Source organism: Ranitomeya imitator, chromosome 3 (assembly GCF_032444005.1).
Source record: "Ranitomeya imitator isolate aRanImi1 chromosome 3, aRanImi1.pri, whole genome shotgun sequence".
In the NCBI taxonomy this organism is placed as follows: Eukaryota; Metazoa; Chordata; class Amphibia; order Anura; family Dendrobatidae; genus Ranitomeya; species Ranitomeya imitator.
This window is the reverse complement of record NC_091284.1, coordinates 44323062-44350616: the sequence shown is the minus strand read 5'-3', so window position 1 is coordinate 44350616 and position 27555 is coordinate 44323062. Positions and strand designations below refer to the sequence as shown.

General features: G+C 42.1%; 1 protein-coding gene across 1 annotated transcript in view; it reads right to left on the bottom strand.

Moving 5' to 3' along the window:
* EVA1C (eva-1 homolog C) overlaps positions 1–27555 on the bottom strand; it is a 112426-nt gene that overhangs the window by 22157 nt on the left and 62714 nt on the right. Inside the window, exons 2-3 of the mRNA XM_069760847.1 lie at positions 11245–11450; positions 8999–9122 (exon numbers count right to left, since the gene is read on the bottom strand). Coding sequence (XP_069616948.1) covers positions 8999–9122; positions 11245–11450 — 330 coding nt within the window. The remainder of the gene's footprint in view (positions 1–8998; positions 9123–11244; positions 11451–27555) is intronic.

The window sequence follows — 27555 nt, the reverse complement described above, 5'->3', positions numbered from 1 at the left end:
TGACTACAATCTAAGATGTGTCTACACAAGTGCACATAGCATGGGAAAGAAACATGGAGAATTGGAGCTGCTAATACAAGAAAAGAATTATGATGGCATAGGGTCATAGAGCACTAAAATGTAGCGAGATGATACACATGATTGTAATACAAACCTTGAAGGCTACAACTTATTTATTAGAAACAGGCTGTTAGGAGTTGAGTTCCCGCAGCTGCACAGGGGGAATCTCGAACCATGTCTGCTGCGGTCTCCCATTCTGCATCGGCCGCAGTGGAGCCTGCTCAGCGGAGACGTCGGTCCCAGTGTCTCACTGAATCTGATGCTGTGCAAAGGGTTACTGCTGCCTATCCAGGCTCTGCTGTTGTACCCTGCACTGATCTGCGGTGAGCAGGCTTTTCTGAGACTAAGTCCTGCTTTGCACACACTGAGCATGCCCAGGGCAAGATCTCTCAGTGGAGATCAAAGGTCACATGCTCAGGTACTGCAGCAACTTCCATTGGTCTTTCTTGGAAGGTCCTGTAGGTATTAGGACAAAGTCCTGCTTTGCACACACTGAGCATGCCCAGGGCAAGATCTCTCAGTGGAGATCTAGGGTCACATGCTCAGGTACGGCAGCAACTTCCATTGGTTCTTCTTGGAAGGTCCTGTAGGTGCTACAACTATAAAAGGTTCTCATGACCGCACGGCCATGCGCTAGTATCAATTTATGAATGAGCTCAGCGCCAGTGTGGTCATGTTTTTTATGCAGTCAGGGACCCGGCTGAAATAAGCCCCTAGAATGCTGGCACCTCCGGCGAGGAGTTTTGTGTGTGTGTATTCAGTGACCCAGCTGAAATAAGCCCCTAGAATGCTGGCACCTCCGGCGAGGAGTGTTATGTTTGCATTTGACTGCATGACCACCATCTGCTCTATTGAGTAGCTGTGTGCCTCTGTGAGCCAAACAGGGCACAGCGTTATCTTTGCTACAGACTCTGTGAAGTAACAGAGTCTGTTTATACCACTATATAGTACCGCCATACCTAGCTGCAGGTGCTTTCCTGCACGGTGGATCCCGGGTTGCGAACGCACTAACTGCCTCTAATAAATATATATTCGGTGCGTTCCGCCAACCCTAACACAGGCTTAACAAGAGGGGATGAGGTGTTGCATTGTATGTTAGTAAAGCGTGTATCTCCACAGAGATCCAAGCTTCAGAGAATGGTAGCTCTGTAGAAACTGTTTGGGTAAGAATACAAGGAGAGAACAGAAAGGACACTATCGTAGGTGTTTACTATAGGCCACCTGGGCAGCCTTAAGGTATGGATAAACTCTTTTTACATCAGATATCTTTTTTCTAAAAAAAAAAAAAATACGACATAGTGATTATGGGAGATTTTAATTATCCAGATATTTGTTGGGAATCTCTTTCAGGCAAAATTAATGGGTCCAGAAAATACCTATTTGCTCTCACTGACAATTTTATCTTTCAAAAGGTAGAAGAGACAACAAGAACATCTGCCATCTTGGACCTAATTCTCAAAAACAGGGAGGAAATGGTTGAGGAAGTAAAGGTGGCTGGTATTTTAGGAGGAAGCGATCATGCCATCCTTGAATTTTGGATTACATGAGAAGGAAGACCTGCGAGGACTCAGACTTTAAGGTTGGACTTCAGAAAGGCAGATTTTATTTATTGACTCAGGAAGAGGATAGGAAAGGTCCAATAGCTGGATGTTGTAAAGGACAGAAATGTTCAAGAAGGATGGGAGATTTTACTTAATTAAATTTTCACTGCACAATCAGTAACAATCTCAAAAAGAAGGAAGAATTGTAAGCATTTAAAGAGACCAGGATGATTGCACATACAATTATAAGAGTGTTTCAAGTGCAGTACCATAAGGCTCTGTCTTCGCCCCAGTGTTGTTCAACATTTTTATAAATGATCTAGATAAGGGAACTGAAGGTAAACTAATCAAATTTGCAGATAATGCAAAGCTAGGAGGGATAGCTAACATTGGAGAAGACAGAGAAAGGATTCAGAAGGATCTAGATAAGCTAAGAAATGGGCATCGAGTAATAGAAAGGTATTTAGGGAGAAATGCAAGATTCTACATCTGGGCAAGAAAAAATAAAATTACATCTACAGAATAGGCGGAATAGAACTAAGCAACAGCACGTGTGAAACAGACTTAGGTATACTAATAGATCACAGACTGCACATGAGTCAACAGTGTGATGCAGCAGAAAAAAAAATGCAAACACAGTTCTAGAATGTATAAAGAGAAGCATAGAGTGTAGATCACGCAAAGTCATTATTGACCTCTACTCCTCCTTGGTCAGACCTCATCTGGAATACTGTGTCCAGTTCTGGGCATCACATTCTAAAAAAGACATGAACAAACTGGAGCAAGTTCAGAGAAGAGCGACCAAGATGGTAATCATCTGCAAACAATGACATATGAGGAAGGGTTAGAGGATTTGGCAATGTATAACTTGCAAAGGAGAAGACTGAGAGGAGACTTAATAGCTGTCTACAAATATCTCAAGGGCTGTCACAGTGTAGGGGGATCATTGTTATTCCCATTTACACGTGGAAACATGAGAAGCAATGGGATGAAATTAGAGGGAGAAGAAACAGGTTAGATATTAGAAAAGACTTTTTGACAGTGAAGGTGATCAACAAGTGAAACAGGCGGCCACGAGAGGTGGTGAGTTCTCCTTCAATGGAAGTCTTCAAACAGAGGTTGGACAGACATCTGTCTAAGATGGTTTAGTGAATCCTGCATTGAGCAAAGGGTTGGACACAATGCCCCTGGAGGACCCTTCCAACTCTACCTTTCTTTGGTTCTATGATCTGCAGGTTAATAGCGTTTTTTCTGGTGGCAAGTTCCCTTTAAGCAGCCAAATAGGGATTTGTCAAAGTGTGGTGCGCTGCTCACAAGAGGTTTAGAGTTGAAAAATTGGCAACTAAATTTACTTGGCAAAGTCTCCCGTCCAGAGCCCAAAACCGGTTTGTGATCTATCAGTCTGTGGAATCTAATAAACATAATTCTATTTGCCAGCTACTCAACTATAAACCTTTATTTGGGAAGAGCATCACGCTTTGCCGAATTCCTACCTTATTTTAACCCACTCAACTAGAGAGCGCATTCTGCTTGGATGCTGTCTCCCACTATAACATATTACTGCAAAATCAGACTACACAGGATTTGTTTGTAGTCTGTCACCATGGAGACCCATACAGTATATCTGCATAGCAACCGTGTACATTTTGCCTATTGGAGACCGAGCTGGTGCAGACAGTAGAGATGGTGATGAGCTGGTTGTAACATTTTCAGGTGGTTGATAAGCGACTGTAATCTCCCACAAGCATCGGGCTCAGGGAAACGAGTCGCTGGTCAATTGCCAGAGACAGTTTTTGAAAAAGAAAAATCTCTTTCTACTGTTGTAAAATAAGCCTCTTCCACACTGGCAGAGAGCGCACACTTGTTTAATAGGATTATTCCCTCCATTCAAGCAGAAAACAAAGTCCTTTTCTATGTACTGTAATCAGCACAGTAAGTTGGAAAACATCTCCAGTAAAGATGTAGCCCTACAGGGCGGACGCTGGGTAACAGTTCAGTGCGTGACATCAGAAAATACACAGAGAGGCAGAAACGTGCCTTCAGAGGGGAAAAGTAGGCTGTAAGGAGCTATAGGGGTCTGAGTGGTGAAAAACAACATAATTTACATAGGATTATTTTCTAAAATGCCCCTCAAAGTAAATATATAGGTAAGTATAATGTAGACGCTGTATGGGGGTATTGTTTAGGCATTGTAAGGCGGTAATATTAGCAACTGTATCATAAAATTCAATAGCAAGCCATGAAGGAGTCATATAATTTGGATACTGTATAGGGCTATTATATAGTGGTATTATTTAGATATGGTATAGATATGGTATAGTGGTATTATTTATGCATTATTTGAACGGTATTATTTTATATACAGTGGGGCAAAAAAGTATTTAGTCAGTCAGCAATAGTGCAAGTTCCACCACTTAAAAAGATGAGAGGCGTCTGTAATTTACATCATAGGTAGACCTCAACTATGGGAGACAAACTGAGAAAAAAAAATCCAGAAAATCACATTGTCTGTTTTTTTTATCATTTTATTTGCATATTATGGTGGAAAATAAGTATTTGGTCAGAAACAAACAATCAAGATTTCTGGCTCTCACAGACCTGTAACTTCTTTTTTAAGAGTCTCCTCTTTCCTCCACTCATTACCTGTAGTAATGGCACCTGTTTAAACTTGTTATCAGTATAAAAAGACACCTGTGCACACCCTCAAAAAGTCTGACTCCAAACTCCACTATGGTGAAGACCAAAGAGCTGTCAAAGGACACCAGAAACAAAATTGTAGCCCTGCACCAGGCTGGGAAGACTGAATCTGCAATAGCCAACCAGCTTGGAGTGAAGAAATCATCAGTGGGAGCAATAATTAGAAAATGGAAGACATACAAGACCACTGATAATCTCCCTCGATCTGGGGCTCCACGCAAAATCCCACCCCGTGGGGTCAGAATGATCACAAGAACGGTGAGCAAAAATCCCAGAACCACGCGGGGGGACCTAGTGAATGAACTGCAGAGAGCTGGGACCAATGTAACAAGGCCTACCATAAGTAACACACTACGCCACCATGGACTCAGATCCTGCAGTGCCAGACGTGTCCCACTGCTTAAGCCAGTACATGTCCGGGCCCGTCTGAAGTTTGCTAGAGAGCATTTGGATGATCCAGAGGAGTTTTGGGAGAATGTCCTATGGTCTGATGAAACCAAACTGGAACTGTTTGGTAGAAACACAACTTGTCATGTTTGGAGGAAAAAGAATACTGAGTTGCATCCATCAAACACCATACCTACTGTAAAGCATGGTGGTGGAAACATCATGCTTTGGGGCTGTTTCTCTGCAAAGGGGCCAGGACGACTGATCCGGGTACATGAAAGAATGAATGGGGCCATATATCGTGAGATTTTGAGTGCAAACCTCCTTCCATCAGCAAGGGCATTGAAGATGAAACGTGGCTGGGTCTTTCAACATGACAATGATCCAAAGCACACCGCCAGGGCAACGAAGGAGTGGCTTCGTAAGAAGCATTTCAAGGTCCTGGAGTGGCCTAGCCAGTCTCCAGATCTCAACCCTATAGAAAACCTTTGGAGGGAGTTGAAAGTCCGTGTTGCCAAGCGAAAAGCCAAAAACATCACTGCTCTAGAGGAGATCTGCATGGAGGAGTGGGCCAACATACCCACAACAGTGTGTGTCAACCTTGTGAAGACTTACAGAAAACGTTTGACCTCTGTCATTGCCAACAAAGGATATATTACAAAGTATTGAGATGAAATTTTGTTTCTGACCAAATACTTATTTTCCACCATAATATGCAAATAAAATGTTAAAAAAACAGACAATGTGATTCTCTGGATTTTTTTTTCTCAGTTTGTCTCCCATAGTTGAGGTCTACCTATGATGTAAATTACAGACGCCTCTCATCTTTTTAAGTGGTGGAACTTGCACTATTGCTGACTGACTAAATACTTTTTTGCCCCACTGTATATATTAAACACCTTCTTCTCCACGGTATTCACGGTGGAAAATGAAATGCTAGGTGAAATCCCAAGAAACAATGAAAACCCTATATTAAGGGTCACCAATCTAACCCAAGAAGAGGTCCGAAACCAGCTAAATAAGATTAAAATAGAGAAATCTCCGGGTCCGGATGGCGTACACCCACAAGTACTAAGAGAACTAAGTAAAGACAGGCTGGAGCGAGCCGCCCGCCCCCCTCCCCCGGGCGGCATACGAGGAAGCCGCCATGACAGGGGGTTTGGAGCAGAGAAGAGGGGGCGTGGGGTTCGTTACAGGAGGAGGGATATTGCCGGCGAGGGGTATGGTGGGAACGGGGGAGGAGCATTGCACTTCCCGCTCTGTAGAATCGAGAGCAGTCCCGCCCGCCCTCCCCTTTTTTGTCATGATTTAAGGGTGTGGTTTGTTTTCTGTTCGGGTCATAGTGGCTGTAGGCGGGGGGAGGGGTCCTTGGAGTTGGTGCTAAATTGGCCTGGGGGGTCCGTCGGGATACGGATTCTCCAGTTGGTTTGAGTTTTGGTTGCGGGTCTGGTGATCTGGGGGAATCTTGGTAATGGTGGGCCAGATTCCTAAGTTCAAAGTGGACAACGGTAACCCTTCGGGGTATTTTGGTGCTCTCGAGCCTGTGGGGTAACGGCTGAGAGTAATCTACGGTTGGTCTCTTGTCCACTTGGGTATACTATGGGTGACACCAGATTTTTAGCTTCAAGGACCCCTTCCCAGCTCATTTATGGTTATATGTTTTGTTTGTTATAATAAAGGCCGCTGTGGCCAATTATATCCAACTTGAGACTCATGTCGTTATTCGGAGGTGGGGAGGAAAAGGGGTCGGTGATCCCTTGGGAAGGTAATTAAGCATGGTAGTCGACAATACCAATGTCATGTTCTTTCTTATTTTTAGGGACTCTATAGCGACGGGGTCTGTTCCGCAGGACTGGCGCATAGCAAATGTGGTGCCAATATTCAAAAAGGGCTCTAAAAGTGAACCTGGAAATTATAGGCCAGTAAGTCTAACCTCTATTGTTGGTAAAATATTTGAAGGGTTTCTGAGGGATGTTATTCTGGATTATCTCAATGAGAATAACTGTTTAACTCCATATCAGCATGGGTTTATGAGAAATCACTCCTGTCAAACGAATCTAATCAGTTTTTATGAAGAGGTAAGCTATAGACTGGACCACGGTGAGTCATTGGACGTGGTATATCTCGATTTTTCCAAAGCGTTTGATACCGTGCCGCACAAGAGGTTGGTACACAAAATGAGAATGCTTGGTCTGGGGGAAAATGTGTGTAAATGGGTTAGTAACTGGCTTAGTGATAGAAAGCAGAGGGTGGTTATAAATGGTATAGTCTCTAACTGGGTCGCTGTGACCAGTGGGGTACCGCAGGGGTCGGTATTGGGACCTGTTCTCTTCAACATATTCATTAATGATCTCGTAGAAGGTTTACACAGTAAAATATCGATATTTGCAGATGATACAAAACTATGTAAAGCAGTTAATACAAGAGAAGATACTATTCTGCTACAGATGGATCTGGATAAGTTGGAAACTTGGGCTGAAAGGTGGCAGATGAGGTTTAACAATGATAAATGTAAGGTTATACACATGGGAAGAAGGAATCAATATCACCATTACACACTGAACGGGAAACCACTGGGTAAATCTGACAGGGAGAAGGACTTGGGGATCCTAGTTAATGATAAACTTACCTGGAGCAGCCAGTGCCAGGCAGCAGCTGCCAAGGCAAACAGGATCATGGGGTGCATTAAAAGAGGTCTGGATACACATGATGAGAGCATTATACTGCCTCTGTACAAATCCCTAGTTAGACCGCACATGGAGTACTGTGTCCAGTTTTGGGCACCGGTGCTCAGGAAGGATATAATGGAGCTAGAGAGAGTACAAAGGAGGGCAACAAAATTAATAAAGGGGATGGGAGAACTACAATACCCAGATAGATTAGCGAAATTAGGATTTAGTCTAGAAAAAAGACGACTGAGGGGCGATCTAATAACCATGTATAAGTATATAAGGGGACAATATAAATATCTCGCTGAGGATCTGTTTATACCAAGGAAGGTGACGGCCACAAGGGGGCATTCTTTGCGTCTGGAGGAGAGAAGGTTTTTCCACCAACATAGAAGAGGATTCTTTACTGTTAGGGCAGTGAGAATCTGGAATTGCTTGCCTGAGGAGGTGGTGATGGCGAACTCAGTCGAGGGGTTCAAGAGAGGCCTGGATGTCTTCCTGGAGCAGAACAATATTGTATCATGCAATTATTAGGTTCTGTAGAAGGACGTAGATCTGGGGATTTATTATGATGGAATATAGGCTGAACTGGATGGACAAATGTATTTTTTCGGCCTTACTAACTATGTTACTATGTATATACAGTATGTAACTTTTGAAATAATGAGAAACACTGGCAGCATGATATTGTTCTTGGCTTGTTTTCTGGTTCCTTTGAGTACTAAGAGAAGTGTTGCTTAATTAAAAAGGGTTTGTCACATGATTAAATATTATATTTACCTTTAAGATCCCAAAGCTAATCATAGGAGGGAATAAAAAGAACAGAGGGGGTACCATATAGTAAGCTTGTTGATTATAGGTTAGTGTCTTTCATTGATTGTTTTAAGGACAGGTGATCAGATTTTGGCAGGGACGTAATTATAGTTTGAGGGGTGGTTGCATTCGAACCAGGCCCCTCAAGCCTAAAAATGCCCAAATGGTCTTTTGGGCTCATATGATATCAATACTATTAAAGAGTCAAGACCCATGATAGTTGGGGGACCTGTTAGAAATTTTCCAAGCTACAACTTACACCAGTGGCTATAGGGAGTGTAGAGGTGGTAATGACACCCAAAAAACTGCCTGAGGACTGCCTGGTTTCTACTGGGTTTCTGCATTTCTGTTCTTTAGTAGCGTGAATATTCTGAAACTCAATAGAATGGAGTCTCAGTAGTGTGAGAATCCAGCCCAATCCATGGCAAAACCACAGAAACCATGTTAAAACCCAATGGACCCAAATTTCAATAAATCTGGGGCTACATGGCAACAAAGGCTGTGACACATGTCACATGGCCAAAGACCACTGCATGTTGCTGCTACATCGCAACATAGTGCAAGTGAATACAGCTACTGCAACAAGCAAGTAGCAAAAAATCTAAATGGTTACAAACTTTTTGAAAATTTCTTGACGTGGTACCTTACGGGTCACATTGCGACCCCATTTACCTGCATTATGCTGCAATGTAGACAACCTGGCACTTGCCTAGATGTGAACAGAGCCATGACCAAATTGGCATCAATCTTCCACCATCCCCCTTTACTGTTACATGCCAGGAGAACAATATAATATAATAAATTATATAAAACTATATAAAATGCACGTACTAGGTTTGCACTTGTACGACACCAAAAGATATTTAGTAATTCCCGGACATGGGTCTATCCCAAAAACACGACTATTCACAAGGAGCAGGCAGGATCTCAGATTCTGGCATTCATCCAGGACTTTCTAAAAGGAAACATAAAATCCTTGTGAATATTGTATCACCCGATAACAATGTATACAGTATATGTTCAAACAATGGTACGGTATCACGTGGCTCTATACATAGCCGACATCTGTAATCACTTCATCTTATCTGGTGCTGTGTGACTATAATATGAGTATTACGTTATATGGTTAAAAGGAAGGAAATCCAGTCCCCTGTACTTTCCTGTTCTACATCTTATCTACATACTTAGTCATGGTAAGTGTTTCTAATCTACATATGAAAAGACGATATATTAAATAATATCCGTTTTGCTGAAAGCGACCCTACTGGGAAATGGAATATACTTCTATTAATCTATAGGTTTAATTTGGGAAGTTTCCTGGGAATATTCCATTTATAATGTTCTCCACTTTCATTCGTTTTTAGAGAAATCTGATCAGCAATGCAGGCGGAGTCATTCCATAATAAACGAGGTCAGTAAAAATAAAAAGTCCCCGAGTCTTGACTGATACATTAACAGGAACAATGAGAATCCATATTATTCTAACTTCACCATATACAGTTGTAGATTTACATCTCTGGAGCCTGTAGACTATCTGACGCCATCATGAAGGCCGTACTTAAGACACTTATGGCGCTATAATGCTTGCTGGCAAATAACAGCATTATACGCTTTTGTAGTTTGCTGTGTGATAATACTCTGAAGAACGCCTGATATCTGGGCATGATTTGGCGATATTATTGCTTATGTTAGTGCTTGTGTAAGGGCAGAAACAGACTGCCGTATTTCTCGTGCCAGAATCGCATCGCATTGCACTTACTAGCCGGCACCTCTCCTGACCTGAGCAAGACAGTGTGATGGATTTCTATGCAGCTGTCAAGCTCAGGTCAGGTTAGCCGTCAGCCAGTACAAGGTTTACGATGCGATTCTCCCAGGAGAAATACGGCAGTCTTGTTCCTTGACTGAAAAAGTGAGTATACGTTACATATTTAAAAGGGTTGAGGCCATTTTTTAATTTTCTTTCATTTAAATGATTAAGTAATTAAGGCTAAAAATAATTTTTGCTATTACGGTTCATTAAAAATGTTGCACTGTTTAACTTTTACAGGCTGTTTGTTGCCCAACACATGCAATTTTCATGTGGTCAAAAATCAGCTTAGAGGAGCTCAGAAAAAGGGCTCAATCAAATTTCAGATATTTTCGCATAGAAAAATGGTCCGGGTTTCATCAGTGTTTTTTATCAGTTTTTTTTTCCAGTTGGGAAGCAAAAAAAAACTTTTTCCAATTTCTTCTATAAAACAGTCCGTGAAAAACAGATAGCTCACGGATGACATCCAAGTGCTGCCCAATTTTTTCACGGATCCATAGGCATGCATTGCATCTGAGCTGTCCAAGCTCTGAGTATAGAGCCTAGCACCTCAAAAACTCACTCCCCTGAGAAAAATGGTCTCCTGTCAGAGACATGCATAAGGTCTCTTATACCACCTCCATTTCTCATTTAACAACCGTTAAAACCTCTGTCCTCTGTGCGCAGTCAGTCAGTGAGGAGATCTATATCTTCTTATGTCACAGACCTGCTTTGGCACCTCACTGATATATGTCTATTTATGATACTACTCCTCTGACATTTGAGACACAGGTCACGGGAGCAGTGTTCCTTCATACTGAAAACCAACTAGACGTGTAATTTTATCACATTCTTGGAGAATCCCATAAGTATATCCATAAGTTACAAGACTAGTGTGGGTTTGACGACCACCAACCTACTGATTAGCTGAAATCTGCTCCGAGAGGTGATGGAACTAAGCGATGTATGGGATGGAACATAGCTGCCCCGCATATTACTGTAGAGTTCAGCTAATTGGTGGTGTGCTGGGTGTCAGACCCCCACTGATCTCATATCGATGACCTATCTTATGGATGCACCATCGTTATGTCAATCCTGGACAACCCTTTTCATGACGCAAGACAAAGTTGAGTACCATGGGAGCATGCCTTTCTACGACCCACTTCGAATCAACAGATCCTACTTCAGATTCTAAACCAAATCTATTTTGGAGAAAGGCTGCTTCCTCCTTTGCAAATTACTGACTTATATTCAATATATGGGGGACGTATTTGTCACCACTGACACTCACCTGAAGTGCAGTTTGTGCGAGGCACTTGTGGTGAGGGCTGTGCATGGTTTCTTGTGATAATGTGGCACACATTGGAGGGAGATGTGATGGACGCCCATAAATCGCTGACTGGATGCTGATGGTGGAATGACGAGGACACTGGAGCGTCAGATGTTCCCCGTCACAGGCAGATACAGTGTGATTCTGCAGCAGCCTTGTCAGATACCCTGCGATAAATACAACACAAAAAATTACTAATTAAGTTGTAACGAAGATAACTCCAAGTAGACCTCAACCATCCCTTTAATAATTTTTTGGGTTCTTTGAGATTCACACCAATCATTAAGAACAGTTCGATAGAGGACACAGGGTCAGGGGGCTGACACATAATTATGTGTACAGGAGCATCTGATTTATCTATATCCCAGGCACAAAAATATTAGGATCAATATCACTGGAAGCCATTAACACTTGTTTTGTTTTTTTTTGAAAGCAGAAGAATGCAGAGGTTGGCGGACTCATAAGGAGAACATATAAATTTGAGACTTGAGATGTTTTTGTATGGACCCATTATTGTGTCAGAGCTAATGCCCTCCGGATGTTCATCTAGTAGTCAGTCTGACCTTGTACGCTTGTCTGAAATGCATTAAGTATATTACTGTACCTCTATCCTTTCGTATTCATGATATAATACTAGTCTCTCATATCACCTAGAATACAGTCATGGCCAAAAGTTTTGAGAATGACACCAAAATTATATTTTCACATGATCTGCTGCCCTCTGGTTTTTATTAGTGTTTGTCTGATGTTTATATCACATACAGAAATATAATTGCAATCATATTATGAGTACCAATAGGTTATATTGACAGTTAGAATGAGTTAATGCAGCAAGTCAATATTTGCAGTGTTGACCCTTCTTCTTCAAGACCTCTGCAATTCTCCCTGGCATGCTCTCAATCAACTTCTGGACCAAATCCTGACTGATAGCAGTCCATTCTTGCATAATCAATGCTTGCATTTTGCCAGAATTTGTTGGTTTTTGTTTGTTCACCCGTCTCTTGAAGATTGACCACAAGTTCTCAATGCGATTAAGATCTGGGGAGTTTCCAGGCCATGGACCCAAAATCTCTATGTTTTGTTCCATGAGCCATTTAGTTAGCACCTTTGCTTTATGGCAAGGTGCTCCGTCATGCTGGAAAAGGCATTGTTGGGCGCCAAACTGCTCTTGGACGGTTGGGAAAAGTTGCTCTTGGAGGACATTCTGGTACCATTCTTTATTCATGGCTGTGTTTTTAGGCAAGACTGTGAGTGAGCCGATTCCCTTGGCTGAGAAGCAACCCCACACATGAATGGTTTCAGGATGTTTTACAGTTGGCATGAGACAAGACTGGTGGTAGTGCTCACCTCTTCTTCTCCGAATAAGCTGTTTTCCAGATGTCCCAAACAATCGAAAAGGGGATTCATCAGAGAAAATGACTTTGCCCCAGTCCTCAGCAGTCCACTCCCTGTACCTTTTACAGAATATCAGTCGGTCCCTGATGTTTTTCTGGAGAGAAGTGGCTTCTTTGCTGCCCTCCTTGAAACCAGGCCTTGCTCAAAGAGTCTCCGCCTCACAGTGCGTGCAGAAGCACTCACACCAGCCTGCTGCCATTCCTGAGCAAGCTCGGCACTGCTGGTAGTCCGATCCCGCAGCTGAAACAGTTTTAATATACGGTCCTGGCGCTTGCTGGTCTTTCTTGGGCGCCCTGGAGCCTTTTTGACAACAATGGAAGCTCTCTCCTTGAAGTTCTTGATGATGCGATAGATTGTTGACTGAGGTGCAATCTTTGTAGCTGCGATACTCTTCCCTGTTAGGCCATTTTTGTGCAGTGCAATGATGGCAGCACGTGTTTCTTTAGAGATAACCATGGTTAACTGAAGAGAAACAATGATACCAAGCACCAGCCTCCTTTTAAAGTGTCCAGTGATGTCGTTCTTACTTAATCATGACTGATTGATCGCCAGCCCTGTCCTCATCAACACCCACACCTGTGTTAATGGATCAATCACTAAAACGATGTTAGCTGCTCCTTTTAAGGCAGGACTGCAATGATGTTGAAATGTGTTTTGGGGGTTAAAGTTCATTTTCTGGGCAAATATTGACTTTGCAAGTACAGTAATTGCTGTTAAGCTGATCACTCTGATATTCAGGAGTATATGCAAATTGCCATTAGAAAAAATGAAGCAGTAGACTTTGGAAAAATTAATATTTGTCTCATTCTCAAAATTTTTGTCCATGACTGTACATAGGGGTAGTGTCCACCATATTGCAAGAGTTCAACAGATAAGAAAAGCATCATTATGAATATAGCAACAGTGGTACAATGCATGGGAGGTCCATGAGGGAAGGAGGCCCAGTGAGGAAGCTCATCAGTGGCGAAACACGAGCTTATAGCAATCACAGCACAGTGCAGAGTTGCTTCTTACTCAGGACACTATGTGTGTGTTCAGTCTTGTCCCAGTATAGATTCTCATCTAATGACACTAAATACTTGTTTTTATATATTTACTAATTTATTTGCTTTTTTTGTATTTTATTTTTTCCCAGGAGACCAACTCCGGACCATTGCTATTGGAGGCGGTAACATTCCCTGTGAGCCTCAGACTGCTCTGTTGTTATCTTTGAGAAAATTTTCTTTGCCTAAATTAATTTTTCTTCTTTGCAAAAATATTGTACCAATACATATAGATAGAACTCTACGTGCCAGTACATTATGAATAAAAAAAATGCTGAAAATGAAAACTTTATTTTTATCCATTCAGTTACTAAAAAATAACAATGCAAAAGCAATTACAATAGTCACACTTTTTACTATGCATTTTTTTTAATTAAACCAGTATAAAAACCAGTAAATGACAGGGGCATATTTGGTATTCCTGTATTTGTAATAATCCATACAGCACAGTCAATATTTTATTCATGGCGATTGTTGATTGTCATTATAAAAGGAAGCAATTTGATTTTACTTCTCTATTTAAAGGGACTCTGTCACCTGAATTTGGAGGGAACAATCTTCAGCCATAGGGGCTGGGTTTTCGGGTGTTTGATTCATCCTTTCCTTACCCGCTGGCTGCATGCTGGCTGCAATATTGGATTGAAGTTCATTCTCTGTCCTCCATAGTACACGCCTGCGCAAGGCAAGATTACACCTTGTGCAGGCGTGTACTACGGAGGACAGAGAATGAACTTCAATCCAATATTGCAGCCAGCATGCAGCCAGCGGGTAAGGAAAGGGTGAATCAAAGACCCGAAAACCCCGCCCCTATGGCTGAAGATCATGCTGGCAATTCTCCTACTTCTTGTGACATCACGGTTCAGAATAACAGAGCGAAGAGTCGGCCGTCAATCAATATTACGTCTGCAGTGACATCTCATCAACAGAGCAGAGCAGAAGAAGAACTGCTCTGTCAACATGACATCACAGGAAGTAGGAAAATCATCAACAGGAGCAATCTGTGACCTCTCTGAGCCTGGAACAGTTGTCACAGGGCAGCACAGGTAGGTAGTTAGCAACTACCTTCTGATAACTGCTACCTAGACCAATGGGAAAAAAGAAAAAAAGGTCCAGTTAGCACCTTTAATATAAATATAATTCTTACATATGGTTACACCTGGGCTCTGCTCCCTTCTCCTGGGTCCGCTGCCCTCTGTTGTGCTCCACGTCAGGTTTTGTAGGTTTCCCAGCGTAGATCAATGACAAAATCTCCCTAGACCTATGTAAGGCCCATTGACACACATTAGTGTCTTGGGATTGAGACTCTTGTGTTCCTTGTTTGGTTTGCTTCTTTATATGTACTATTGTGTTTTAACTAGCATCCTTCCCTGCTGGGGTCCACTCCCATTTGTCTGTCTGCTCCTAGTCTCCATGATTCCACATGTCCTCTGAAAGCTGCACCAACACCTGGGGTCAGTGTGCCCACCCGGACCATAGGCTTAGGGGATCCACCTCACCTGGTGAGCCCGTACTCATATGTGTATGGTCAGATGGAACCTAAAAAAATACAGATCATTTTGTCAAAAAACAAGATGCCACAGACTGAGTAAACTTTACAAAAAAAAAAAAATTCTACCTGTCTAAAGTGTCAAAACAAAATTTCGCTGTGTATATTGCATGTTATGTGTAAGTGCGGATGGCGTGTGTGCGAGCACTTATATATGTGTGTATAGTATGTAAATATGTGTGTAATGTATATACATTGTATATTATATATACTGGTATGTGGTCGAATTAATACTCCAGAAGGGCATGACACATGGGAGGCTGAGACACATGACCGGCCCCGGGGGGCTCTTTGCTGTCTGTGTCGTCCACCCCTGGTACAATGTACTGTATTGTGTCCCTATATTAATATATTATACTTCTCCCTCATTATAATGTGTCTCGACCCTGAACTCTGAAGTGTTGCCTAACCACCAACATGCTAGGAGTTGTAGTTTTGCAATGATAGCAGATCACTGATGTAGAGATGGCAGCACTTTTTATGGTGACGCTACAAAAATAACAGAATGATGAAGAATTTGTAAAATCTGCGTTGTTGCCGCCATCTATGAGCCCCCGTGTTATTAGGTATGCAGTGAGAGCATACCCTGGTATTTCATGTTATGGGACGGCCCAATTACTTCTTCAAGAAGGTGTGATGATGCATTCAGAGATGTCAAAATGCCGGTGATTTACAGATTGTGATCCAAGTGGAGCCAGGATCTCCTGTCCAGGGTGAATCACCAGTCCAGTCCTCATACCTGTCCAGAGATGGAGGCCTATGGCTGACTGGTTACACACCCTAAGCAATTCCGTGTAGGTGGAATTCCTGGCTGAACATCTTATTTTTTTCCAACTAATTGCATTTTATAATTTCGTAGTTTCTCACTCCTAAAGTTTCCAAACTTTTCCAAACTTTCCATTTCATTTTTGTAATAATCCATACAGTACAGTCAACATTTTATTTATGGCGATTGGTTATTGACATTTAAAAATGGAGCAATCGTATTTTTTTTCTCGATTTAAGCTACAACAAAAGTACATAGAAATATAATGCTTATATAAGAGCCGGAGCTTCATGAACTCTATGGACTGGATTTTTTTAGGCGGGACGATACATTGGTTGGAGTCCTGTGTGGATCCTTTTATTGGTGCATCCATCATAATAGTTTACTATACAATGTACAATAACAATTTCAATCAGATCCTAATTATCAAGATATGTTCACACGTGTCATTTCTGTACCTTTTTTTACTGCGTTTTTTTCTGCATATAAAACGCTGTGTTTTACAGCACCAGCAAAAATCTCATGCGCACACTTTTTGCTTTCCTTGTGTTTTTTTGTGATTTTGTTTTGTCAATTCTTTCAGCTTTTTTTGTACCATTTTTTTACACAGTCAAATAAAAGGGACAAAAACACGTAAAATGCTGCAAAAACGCACATAAATATGTGCATAATATACTCAACATTTTTAACGCCACCACTCTGGTATTTGATGCTGGAAAAACCCTACGTGTGAACATATCCTTATACAGTAGCTGTCATACTGTATGGTGCCCACATAGAAGAGTCGTATGTTGGTGGATTATTAACACTTCCATGCAGTAGCAAAAAAACAAACATTGATATACAGTGACAACATTGAAATTATATCCAGTACAAGCTTGAGCGCATTTTAAGAAGAAAATATCAGAAATGCTTATGCAAATGCAGCGCCCCAGGGTCCTGGTCATTGCAGTAATATAATTCTCCTCTAGGGGGGAGTGATGTTACGTTTGGAGGCAATAAAGGAGATCTCTTTAACAGGTAACACAAACATACAACACATTTCATACCCCAGTCCACCAGGGGGAGCTATGCTCCTATTTATTAGGGCACTCTTCACATTTAGGTAAAACTGGTGGCCTGGAGAAGAAGTTAGGCAGTTTCTTTCTGAGCTTGGCTCAGGTAGTTGGTCCCTGACAGGGGTGGGAGCCTGTCAGAGGCCTAGACAGAAGGTCACGGAGCTGCGCCTGCCCCACGTGCGGCAGTTCCTAAGAAAGAACACGAAAAGAGAACTGTATTGTAGAGAAGGTGAAGAAGTCATAGCAAAAGGAGAGGATACCAGAAGGAGTTCTGCCATGCACAGGCTGCCTCCTTCTGAGGCAAGGATCCCGGTAGCCGGAACACAGAGGGAGCAACAGTCCTTTATGCCTTGCTCCAGAGACCGGCAGAACAGCTAATTGCAAGTTACTGATCCGACCCACACCCAGGAGGCAAGGTGGCACCCACGAGAGGCCGGGGCATGATAGAGTCCCTGTTAAAAGCCTCACACTACCGGTCATACGGGTTTGTCCTATCCATCTGGGGGACAGAGAGAGACATAACATCAATAACATTTACAACATCTGTGAGGACCTTATGAGAGGCTCAGCAGTAAGGTACTACAGCACCAAGGCACTAGAGGAAGGCTACTGATTTCCACCTGGATAAGGGGACTCTGGATTTGCCTCCAAACCGGCCGGACTCTGCCAGCCCTGTGATCTGGTGCTCTGGACTGTGGATGCTGAAGTCTTCAGTAAAAGGTAAAGAGACTGCAACCTTGTGTCCTCGTTCTTCACTGCTCCTCACACCATCTACCATCTACACACTGGGAAGCCCTGGGGACATACTTCACCTGTGGGAAGTTATTCCATCTAGCTGCCATAACATCACCCCAGCGGACCCCCTTAGCAGCGTTGGTCACCCTGACCGAATACCACAGGTGGCATCACAAACTATCCCTTTAAAGACCTTTCCCTTTTACACGGATGTCCTGAGGGCCACGGACCGGGTCAGCCACCATGACATCCCCCCGAGAACTGAAGGACCCGGTACTGAGTAACCCACTGCCCATGGGGCGCTCCATAAATGTTTAAAGGTCTTTTCTGAATGTTTGGTCTAGTAGATCGGTAATTGGGTTCAGGAGGGAAAAATAAGCACTTTTGGGGTGGACTGGATGATGCAGTGTAGTTGTGCATGGTCCCATTCTCTTCGTCTTTTTTCCCACAGACATTTGTCTTCTTTTTTTTTACCATAATGTGGTGTCATACAATGTGTAAATACCACCGTAAAGTGCTTGTATAGTACAAACATACCGTGACCAAATAAAAGAATCTAATAACGACATTACACAATGTCTCAATAATACTGTGGTACAACTAATATTGAGATTCATTATGGCAACACACACTGGCGACTGCACTTGTTTTATATTCCTAAATCTAGCCCTGCTTACAAGAATATATTCTTGTCTTGGGGTCTGGTTTATACCCATGCTCAGCTTTAGGAGGATGTTTTCATGGCCTTACCCATAATAAGACAATATGAACCATTCACTGCAATGGCCAAAGGTTCAAGGAGGTAGACTCAACTAAATTAGGCACATGACCATGTCCTTTTTGCAATCCATACTCCCTAGAGTATCTTACATTTTCCTTTTTACGGTCTCTTTGCACCTCAACCACACCCTATAAATGTGCTTTAGTAGCTTTAGAGATCCCTTCTGGGAGTCTGGGTGGCATTCACTTTTTCAAGTAGTCTCCTAGAAGTTGGCAAGTATGTCTACAACTCTGATTGAGGTCAACTGGATATGTATACATCTGAATACAAAGAGGTCCCCCTAGTGTTGGCTGCAGGTAGAAGGAATTTTAGCATTTGCTCAACATCTGCATGAAGAGCAGCAGAGGATTTGTGTCATGCCTCGGGATTCGACCCGGCAGGCCTGTGCTCTTCTGTCAACTTTTGCCGGTGATAGTCTTTAGTGAATTCTGCTATGAGTTCTCCTCCTACTTCTGATAATCTAGATCAGTCAAATAAGTGTTCTGCTGGCCTGGGGTTTCCATCATACTCTGCATTCTCCCTCGGTTCCCTAGAAGGTAAGAGATACCCTCGATGGCCTTTCAGGAAGCCAGGTCCGAGTGGTCATCTTTAGTATTACCTGCAGGATTTATCCAAGTTGCTTTGAAGGCCTGTGTTCCAGGAAGGTTTAGTCTGTACAGGAACAGGGTGGAATTTGTGCAGTTTATTTATAGTTAGATCCTTATACCCCATGTTTATTACCACGTATGCATAACAATTTCGATGTCCTACCATTATAAAGATCATTTATATAGCTATACCGTAATAACTTTTCAATTTTCATGGAAAATCCAAATATAGAAATGACTCCAATAATCAACTTCAAAACTAGAGTTTTGCCGTATTATCAGCTTTGCCAGACCATTAGATGTCACGGAAATAGGACAGAAAATATCATTCAGGATTTTTTTTTGCTTGAACTATCTGGGATAAGATGTTCTGTATTAAAAGGAATTCTACTGTATTGATGATGGAAATGTCCGAAGGAAGACGGAGAAGCCTCCTACCTGAAACTCATTGTCTCCCATTCCACGTCGCTTTCATCAAGTCCCAACAAACCTCCAGACGGCCATGTCTGACATAACTTGCAGGACGATTTCCCTGGTGTGTAAACAGCTGCCTGCGACCTGACGTCACACGGAAATCTTCAATAAAAGAATGTTCCTGCTTTATTTGTACTTGTTCCGAGCGGCCTTTGTTGTACTTGGTGCATCCGTGTGGTGGGTGGTAATTCTGCACAAACTGTTCCTACTTTTTTTTTTCGAAGGCTGTAAATCTTAACAGAGTTGTCTCAAGTTCCTAAACGGTTAAAATTGCAAATCGCTTGTAAAAAAAAATCAATTTTGCAATTTCCCCACTTCTTAAAAATACTGTATGTGCTGAAGAAAGGAGGGATTTTTAATTTGGATAGTTTACATCTCATTGTTTAGGGTAACGGCCACGCTACAGTCTCAGAGTGGTCTGTTACTTAGGCAAGGAGAGCGTGACACTCGTGGCTTTATCCTTTAGGGCTCGTGCACACCACATCATTGCAGACCAGTGCTATCTGTGGATTTCATGGATAGCACTCGTTCCCATGATATTCTATGGTGCTGTGCACATGTCTGATTTCTTCCTTGGACTCAGAGGTCCAAGAAAAAAAAAATCGGAGACATGTCCAATTTTGATCCGAATTCAAGATCAAGAATTGCAATGCCAAATCTATGGGTCCATGATATACAACCAAGCGCACTCGAATGACATCCAAGTGTTGTCCAATTTTCACAGACTGACAGAAGGGAGAGGGTGGAGAAACTTTTTTTTTCTCCACCTCTGACAAACGATTTTCTCACTCTAGGATATAAATCGGATGAGCGCAATCTGATGAAAAATCGAATTGCACTCGGACCCATGAAGCAGTGCAGATCAGCGTAGTTTTCCTCAGCTGTAGGAAAAAAATTGCAGCATACTTCATTTTGACTCTGAAATCGGATTGGATGCCATACAGACCATCAATGGTGTCCAATTTTTACAGATACATTACAATTCTGTAGCATGGGGAACTGTTAATGGTCCTGTGAATGATTGAGATCCATTTTTAAGGATGAGAATGGGACCAATTTTGGGGGGCTTGTGTGACCCCAGCCAAAAAACTGATGCCACCCTGATCAAACTCTGAAGAGACTAATCAGACCACTTTTCTCGGATGTAGAGAATATGTTGGCGTGCAATTACCGAGTGTGTAAGCGTTGCTCTAAAGGTGGTCAGACTGCTGAGTCACCCAGCTCCTGTGTCCTTGCTCTTCTCCAATGCTGTAAAGGTTCCCTTTTCTAGCACCCTGGGAAAACACTCAGTTCGGGCCAGTAATGCCACTGGTCCAAGATGTCAACCTTCAGGAGCACAATGCTGTATGACTATGGTGAGTACGCCATGAGCTACACACTAGGGCGGTTTCACGCTTTCAAGAAAATTGATGTGTTTTTGCCCAGGCAGTCATGATGGCCAGTCGGAGAACTTGCGACCATCTTGGATGGAGATGTCTCTTTGGAAATAGCTTGCCTGCTGTGAAGATGGGAGTGGGGAACCGATGGGCACTCAAAGAATTTGATATTGTAATCTGTACCTTCAGTTTTCCACCGTTTGGTACCATCACAACGTACAGGCATCGAGGGACAAGTAAAATATTGCTACACTGCTCCCTGGTTCATCTGTGTGAGAGCAGGAAGGATCCTTTGTGTGTCACTACGACATGCCGCACATCCACAAGTGGGGTTTTGGTTAGACCATCAATACAGAAATCTCCAAAGATCAGTTTGTCCTGCCAATTTCAATTTTACACACAGTCCCTGGGGTGCGACCGTGGATGGAATAAAATGCTAGCTCTCTCAGCGGGGGCAAATGTGCTCATGTTCCCTACAGCTCCCCAGACAATACCAGCCCCCCACAACAAGCTGAGAATCTGAATAGATCATGGAAACAATTTATTTCAATCTGAGGATCCGCATCATAATAGCAATGCAGAAAATAACAAAATAAACTGATGTCTGAGAAAGGACATCTGCTATTGTGCATCAAATGTTCTCATAATCTCACTATTATAACTCTCTTGTCGTAACTTAGTGGAGACCAAACAGAAGAAAATGGGAACAAAAGAACATAAAAAATGTTTCTCAAATAGAATGTATCTTCAGAAAATAAATATATTTACATATTTTGTATCTATATAAAAAGATTGAAAAAATAAATAAAATTCTATATCAATTTTACATATATGCTAGCCACCTTAGGGAGAGACCCAAGTTGGGCTAAATGTAGCGGGACGAAAGAGACCGAAAAGCCCTCTACTTAAAGGAAATACATAGTGGATGCTTTCCTGAAACGGAAAGTACTTGCAAGCAGCATAATACAAAGAATAGCAGGTTTACCCAGAATCCTTTGCAGTAGGCGGAGCTATGCAAATCATCTCTTTCCACCCCAGTCTAATCCACAGCGCTTGGAACCGCCAAGCGTGCAATGCTGCGGATTAGTTTCTAAATTTATATCAATTTTAATAACTTTCCTGTTTTCTTTTTACCAAAGCTCCAGTGATGTTCTTGATCCACCCTCGGTCCCTGGTACAACCCTCTGCTTGAGGTAAGATAGCTCATTTTAATAGCTAAGCTATCCCCCTTCTCTGTCTATGCATTGCTTCTGACAAAAATGGGGCTGACTTGTGAATGAAATGAATTGAAATAAGCAGTCAGCCAGCCCCCTTCACACACTGACATGCCCACAGGACTGGAAGTGAAACTGGGGAAAACAGTGATATTGTTGGAGTTTCTGTAGCAGAAGTGCATTAATGAACTGTATCTAATATATACAGTGCCTTGCGAAAGTATTCTGCTCCCTTGAACTTTTCAAGCTTTTCCCACATATCATGCTTCAAACATAAAGATACCAAATGTAAATTTTTGGAGAAGAATCAACAACAAGTGGAACACAATTGTGAAGTTGAGCGAAATTTATTGGTAATTTTACATTTTTGTGGAAATTCAAAAACTGAAAAGTGGGTCGTGCAATATTATTCGGCCCCTTTAACTTAATACTTTGTTGCGCCACCTTTTGCTGCGATTACAGCTGCCAGTCGCTTGGGGTCTGTCTCTATCAGTTTTGTACATCGAGAGACTGAAATTCTTGCCCATTCTTCCTTGGCAAACAACTCGAGCTCAGTGAGGTTTGATCGTTTGTGAACAGCAGTTTTCTGCTCTTTCCACAGATTCTCGATTGGATTGAGGTCTGGACTTTGACTTGGCCATTCTAACACCTGGATATGTTTATTTGTGAACCATTCCATTGCAGATTTTGCTTTATGTTTGGGATCATTGTCTTGTTGGAAGACAAATCTCTGTCCCAGTCTCAGGTCTTTTGCAGACTCGAACAGGTTTTCTTCAAGAATGGTCCTGTATTTGGCTCGATCCATCCTCCCATCAATTTTAACCATCTTCCCTGTCCCTGCTGAAGAAAAGCAGGCCAAAACTATGATGCTGCCACCACCATGTTTGACAGTGGGGATGGTGTGTTCAGGGTGATGAGCTGTGTTGCCTGTACACCAAACATATCATTTGGCATCGTTGCCAAAAAGTTCGATTTTGGTTTCATCTGACCAGAGCACCTTCTTCCACATGTTTGGTGTCTCCCAGGTGGCTCGTTGCAAACTTTAAACCACACTTTTTATGGATATCTTTGAGAAATGGCTTTCTTCTTGCCACTCTTCCATAAAGGCCAGATTTGTGCAGTGTACGACTGATTGTTGTCCTATGGACAGACTGTCCCACCTCAGCTGTAGATCTCTGCAGTTCATCCAGAGTGATCATGGGCCTCTTGGCTGCATCTCTGATCAGTCTGATCCTTGTTTGAGATGAAAGTTTAGAGGGACGGCCGGGTCTTGGTAGATTTGCAGTGGTACGATACTCCTTCCATTTCAATATGATCGCTTGCACAGTGCTCCTTGGGATGTTTAAAGTTTTGGAAATCATTTTGCATCCAAATCCGGCTTTAAACTTCTCCACAACAGTATCACGGACCTGCCTGTTGTGTTCCTTGGTCTTCATGATGCTCTCTGTGCTTCACACAGAACCCTGAGACTGTCACAGAGCAGGTGCATTTATACGGAGACTTGATTACACACAGGTGGATTCTATTTATCATCATTAGGCATTTAGGACAACATTGGATCATTCAGAGATCCACAATGAACTTCTGGAGTGAGTTTGCTGCACTGAAAGTAAAGGGGCTGAATAATATTGCACGTCCCACTTTTCAGTTTTTGATTTTCCACAAAAATGTCAAATAACCAAGTGGAACACAATTGTGAAGTTGAATGAAATTTCATTCAACTTCACAATTGTGTTCCACTTGTTGTTGATTCTTCACCAAAAATGTACACTTGGTATCGTTATGTTTGAAGCATGATATGTGGGAAAAGGTTGAAAAGTTCCAGGGGGCCAAATACTTTCACAAGGCACAGATGAAATAAGTATCGAACAAGTCACTATTTTTTTAAGGAAAAATGTTTCTAAAGGTGCTATTGATGTGAAATTCTCATGCAACCCACACAGGCAAAGATATCAAACCATAAATGTCAATAAATTAAGTTATGTGTAATAATGAGAAATAACACAGGGAAAAAGAATTGAACATGATTGCTGAAATGTAATACTTTGTACAAAAGCCTTTGTTGGTGATGACAGCATCAAGACGCCTCCTGTATGGAGAAACTAGTCGCAGGTATTGCTCGGGTGTGATTTTGGCCCATTCTTCCACAAACACTCTTCACATCCTGAAGGTTCTGTGGGCTCCTTCTTTGAACTCTCAGCTCTAGCTCTTCCATAAATTCCTTCCCGCTGTATAGATTATTTCTTTCATGATAATAAATGTTATGTGCTATCAGAAAGTGACCTAATCACATATTCTTACAAATATTTTGGTATTTTGAAATCTTGCACTTCTTACCCCCCGGGGCTAGTTTAGACTCTAACATCCTGTCGTTTCAGGAAATCAACATGAACATTAGCAGCAATAGACTGACTCAGACCCGATCTTTTGTACTGAAGCAACAAATCAGTGTGTGAAAAGGTCATTGTAATGTGCACAAAGACAATGCGCTCTGATCAATAGTAACTAGCCGGCAACAGAGCGCAGTGTCAGTGTGTGTTGTGAGACGAATACCCGGAGTCCAGAGACCAGCGCTGCACCCGCAGTTGATATCACTAAGTCTAATGCTGGTCATAGATTTGATAAAAATATTTTTTTGCTTGTAATGAGCCATTGAGGAGCTGTCAGTTCCATTATTTCCAGAAGGGTTTCCTAAAAAATAAATGTGAGTCACAATACTAAATCTCCAGCAAACAGTAGTAATCTGTGTGGGAACCCAACAATAAATGCTCAGTTCCCCTGCAATAGAACTAATAAAGAAAAGACATGTTGTAAAGGAGATCGACAGGACTAAATGGTAGCAAAATATCAAAAATGTTTTATTATATTAACAGTCTAGTAAGCAAACAACACATTTAAAACCAATTAAAAACACAAAAAATGCCCATAATGACGAGGGATACAGAGCATAGCCCACAGACAAAGATGTAATTAATAAATGTTGGCACCTGAAAGAGCTGGAAATAATCACAGGGCGCACCCAAGAAAAGGAGCGATCATGACAATTGTAATACCCAAAAATACATGTATGTACATAACAATAAAATAACATAACATAACACAATTGCACCTGTCCCAGCTAACAAAAAGCAGACTAGGACCACATTTAGAAATGTATATACCCAAACGAAAAGCTACCAACCCATAAGTGGTGAGGGTATAGCCACCCAAATACCATATCCTAAAGAGAGAGCCGCTACAGGTTCGATAGAATGACCCAACCAATATATGGAAATTCTCGTGGGAAGAATCTGATATATAAATATACTGAAAGATGAGAGATACTAACGGCTCATTCAGGGTGGTAGCTAATAGGTCATAAGTCCAGGTCACAGGTCCAGTCCGTATCGTCGGTCAGGATACCAGTCAGGATGTCACATAGAGTCTGTGGGGCTATGTAGCCCTACGCGTGTCGCTGCATGAGAGCAGCTTCATCAGGGGCAAGTATGTCCGCTTACACCAAACTAAGCCTAATATATAACTCACATAATACCAGGATTGATCTCAGCTGGGAATAGAGCTCCGGGTCTAGGACCGGAAATGATGACGGCGTTGTTGCCGGTATGCTGCGCAGGCGCCAGAAGAACAACTGACGTCACTGCTGTGGGCGTACCATGCAGCAGGGGATTGCCGTGATAAGAAGCGACCTTATTAACCCGATGCATCGGGTCTAAGCACAGAGAGGGTGGCAGCATTGTTACAAATAGACTGCGCAGACGCCACTAGCAGGTGAAGCAAAGCATTGCAGATTCTCTATTGAAATGAATAGATTGCTTGTACCATGCATGGTCCTCCAGAGTGAGAGAAGCTTTTAGTGGCTGCTCTCTACTCAGTTACCTCCGCTTTATTAATTCCAAAGTCCCTCAAAGCATTTGCATTGATTGCATCACTGATTGTAACAGTAGGAGTGACGGAAAATACTCTTTAAATGCTCACACTTACTATATGACTGCTACATTAATGGTGATCGTTCCTCCATAGTTATAAACCTAATGTTTCTCCCTTCCTCTGTCCCGACATTCTCAGTTCTCACACACCCTCATCTTTTCCAATGCTGATTACTTCCCCCGAGTTTTTTTGTTGTAAAGTACCTTCTTGTCACCTTCGCCCCTCTCATTCTCACACCAGCGCTCGCTCACTGCCAACTGAGGATATCAAATTTCCCTTCCTCAATTCAGCAGTCTTCTACGTTTCCTCGCATTGTTTCCTCATATTCTGGACTTCTTGTAGTTTTTCTATTCATTGCTAGAAGTATCTAGCAGAACCATGATGTTTTTTAGAGTCGTCTACCAGAAAGTATATTGCACGATTCAGCATGAAAATTCAGAGATAGTGACTGAGGGAAGATAGGCCGAAGGGGCGGACATATCATTAGTACAACCTGTGCAGCCGTACTGGGGCCCAAGAGGTAAGGGGGCCACGTCTACCTCCAAAGTCGGTGGAATTGTGTATTATGTGAAGCTATCGGACTGTAAAAGGCCCAAATATTGTTCCTGCACAGGGGCCTCTCCTGTCTATGTCCACCGGTGGAACGATTATTGACTAAAAACTAAAATTATGCTTGCACCAAACCTCTGCAGTCTTCTCTTTATCTGTGATTGAATATTATACATACATATACATACATATTCATACATATTATACATACATTATACCACTACATGTCTCTAACATTGTAAAAAAAAAACTATAAGCAAATACCTTGCAGTAAGTACATACAGTGGGGCAAAAAAGTATTTAGTCAGTCAGCAATAGTGCAAGTTCCACCACTTAAAAAGATGAGAGGCGTCTGTAATTTACATCATAGGTAGACCTCAACTATGGGAGACAAACTGAGAAAAAAAAATCCAGAAAATCACATTGTCTGTTTTTTTAACAATTTATTTGCATATTATGGTGGAAAATAAGTATTTGGTCAGAAACAAACAGTCAAGATTTCTGGCTCTCACAGACCTGTAACTTCTTCTTTAAGAGTCTCCTCTTTCCTCCACTCATTACCTGTAGTAATGGCACCTGTTTAAACTTGTTATCAGTATAAAAAGACACCTGTGCACACCCTCAAACAGTCTGACTCCAAACTCCACTATGGTGAAGACCAAAGAGCTGTCAAAGGACACCAGAAACAAAATTGTAGCCCTGCACCAGGCTGGGAAGACTGAATCTGCAATAGCCAACCAGCTTGGAGTGAAGAAATCAACAGTGGGAGCAATAATTAGAAAATGGAAGACATACAAGACCACTGATAATCTCCCTTGATC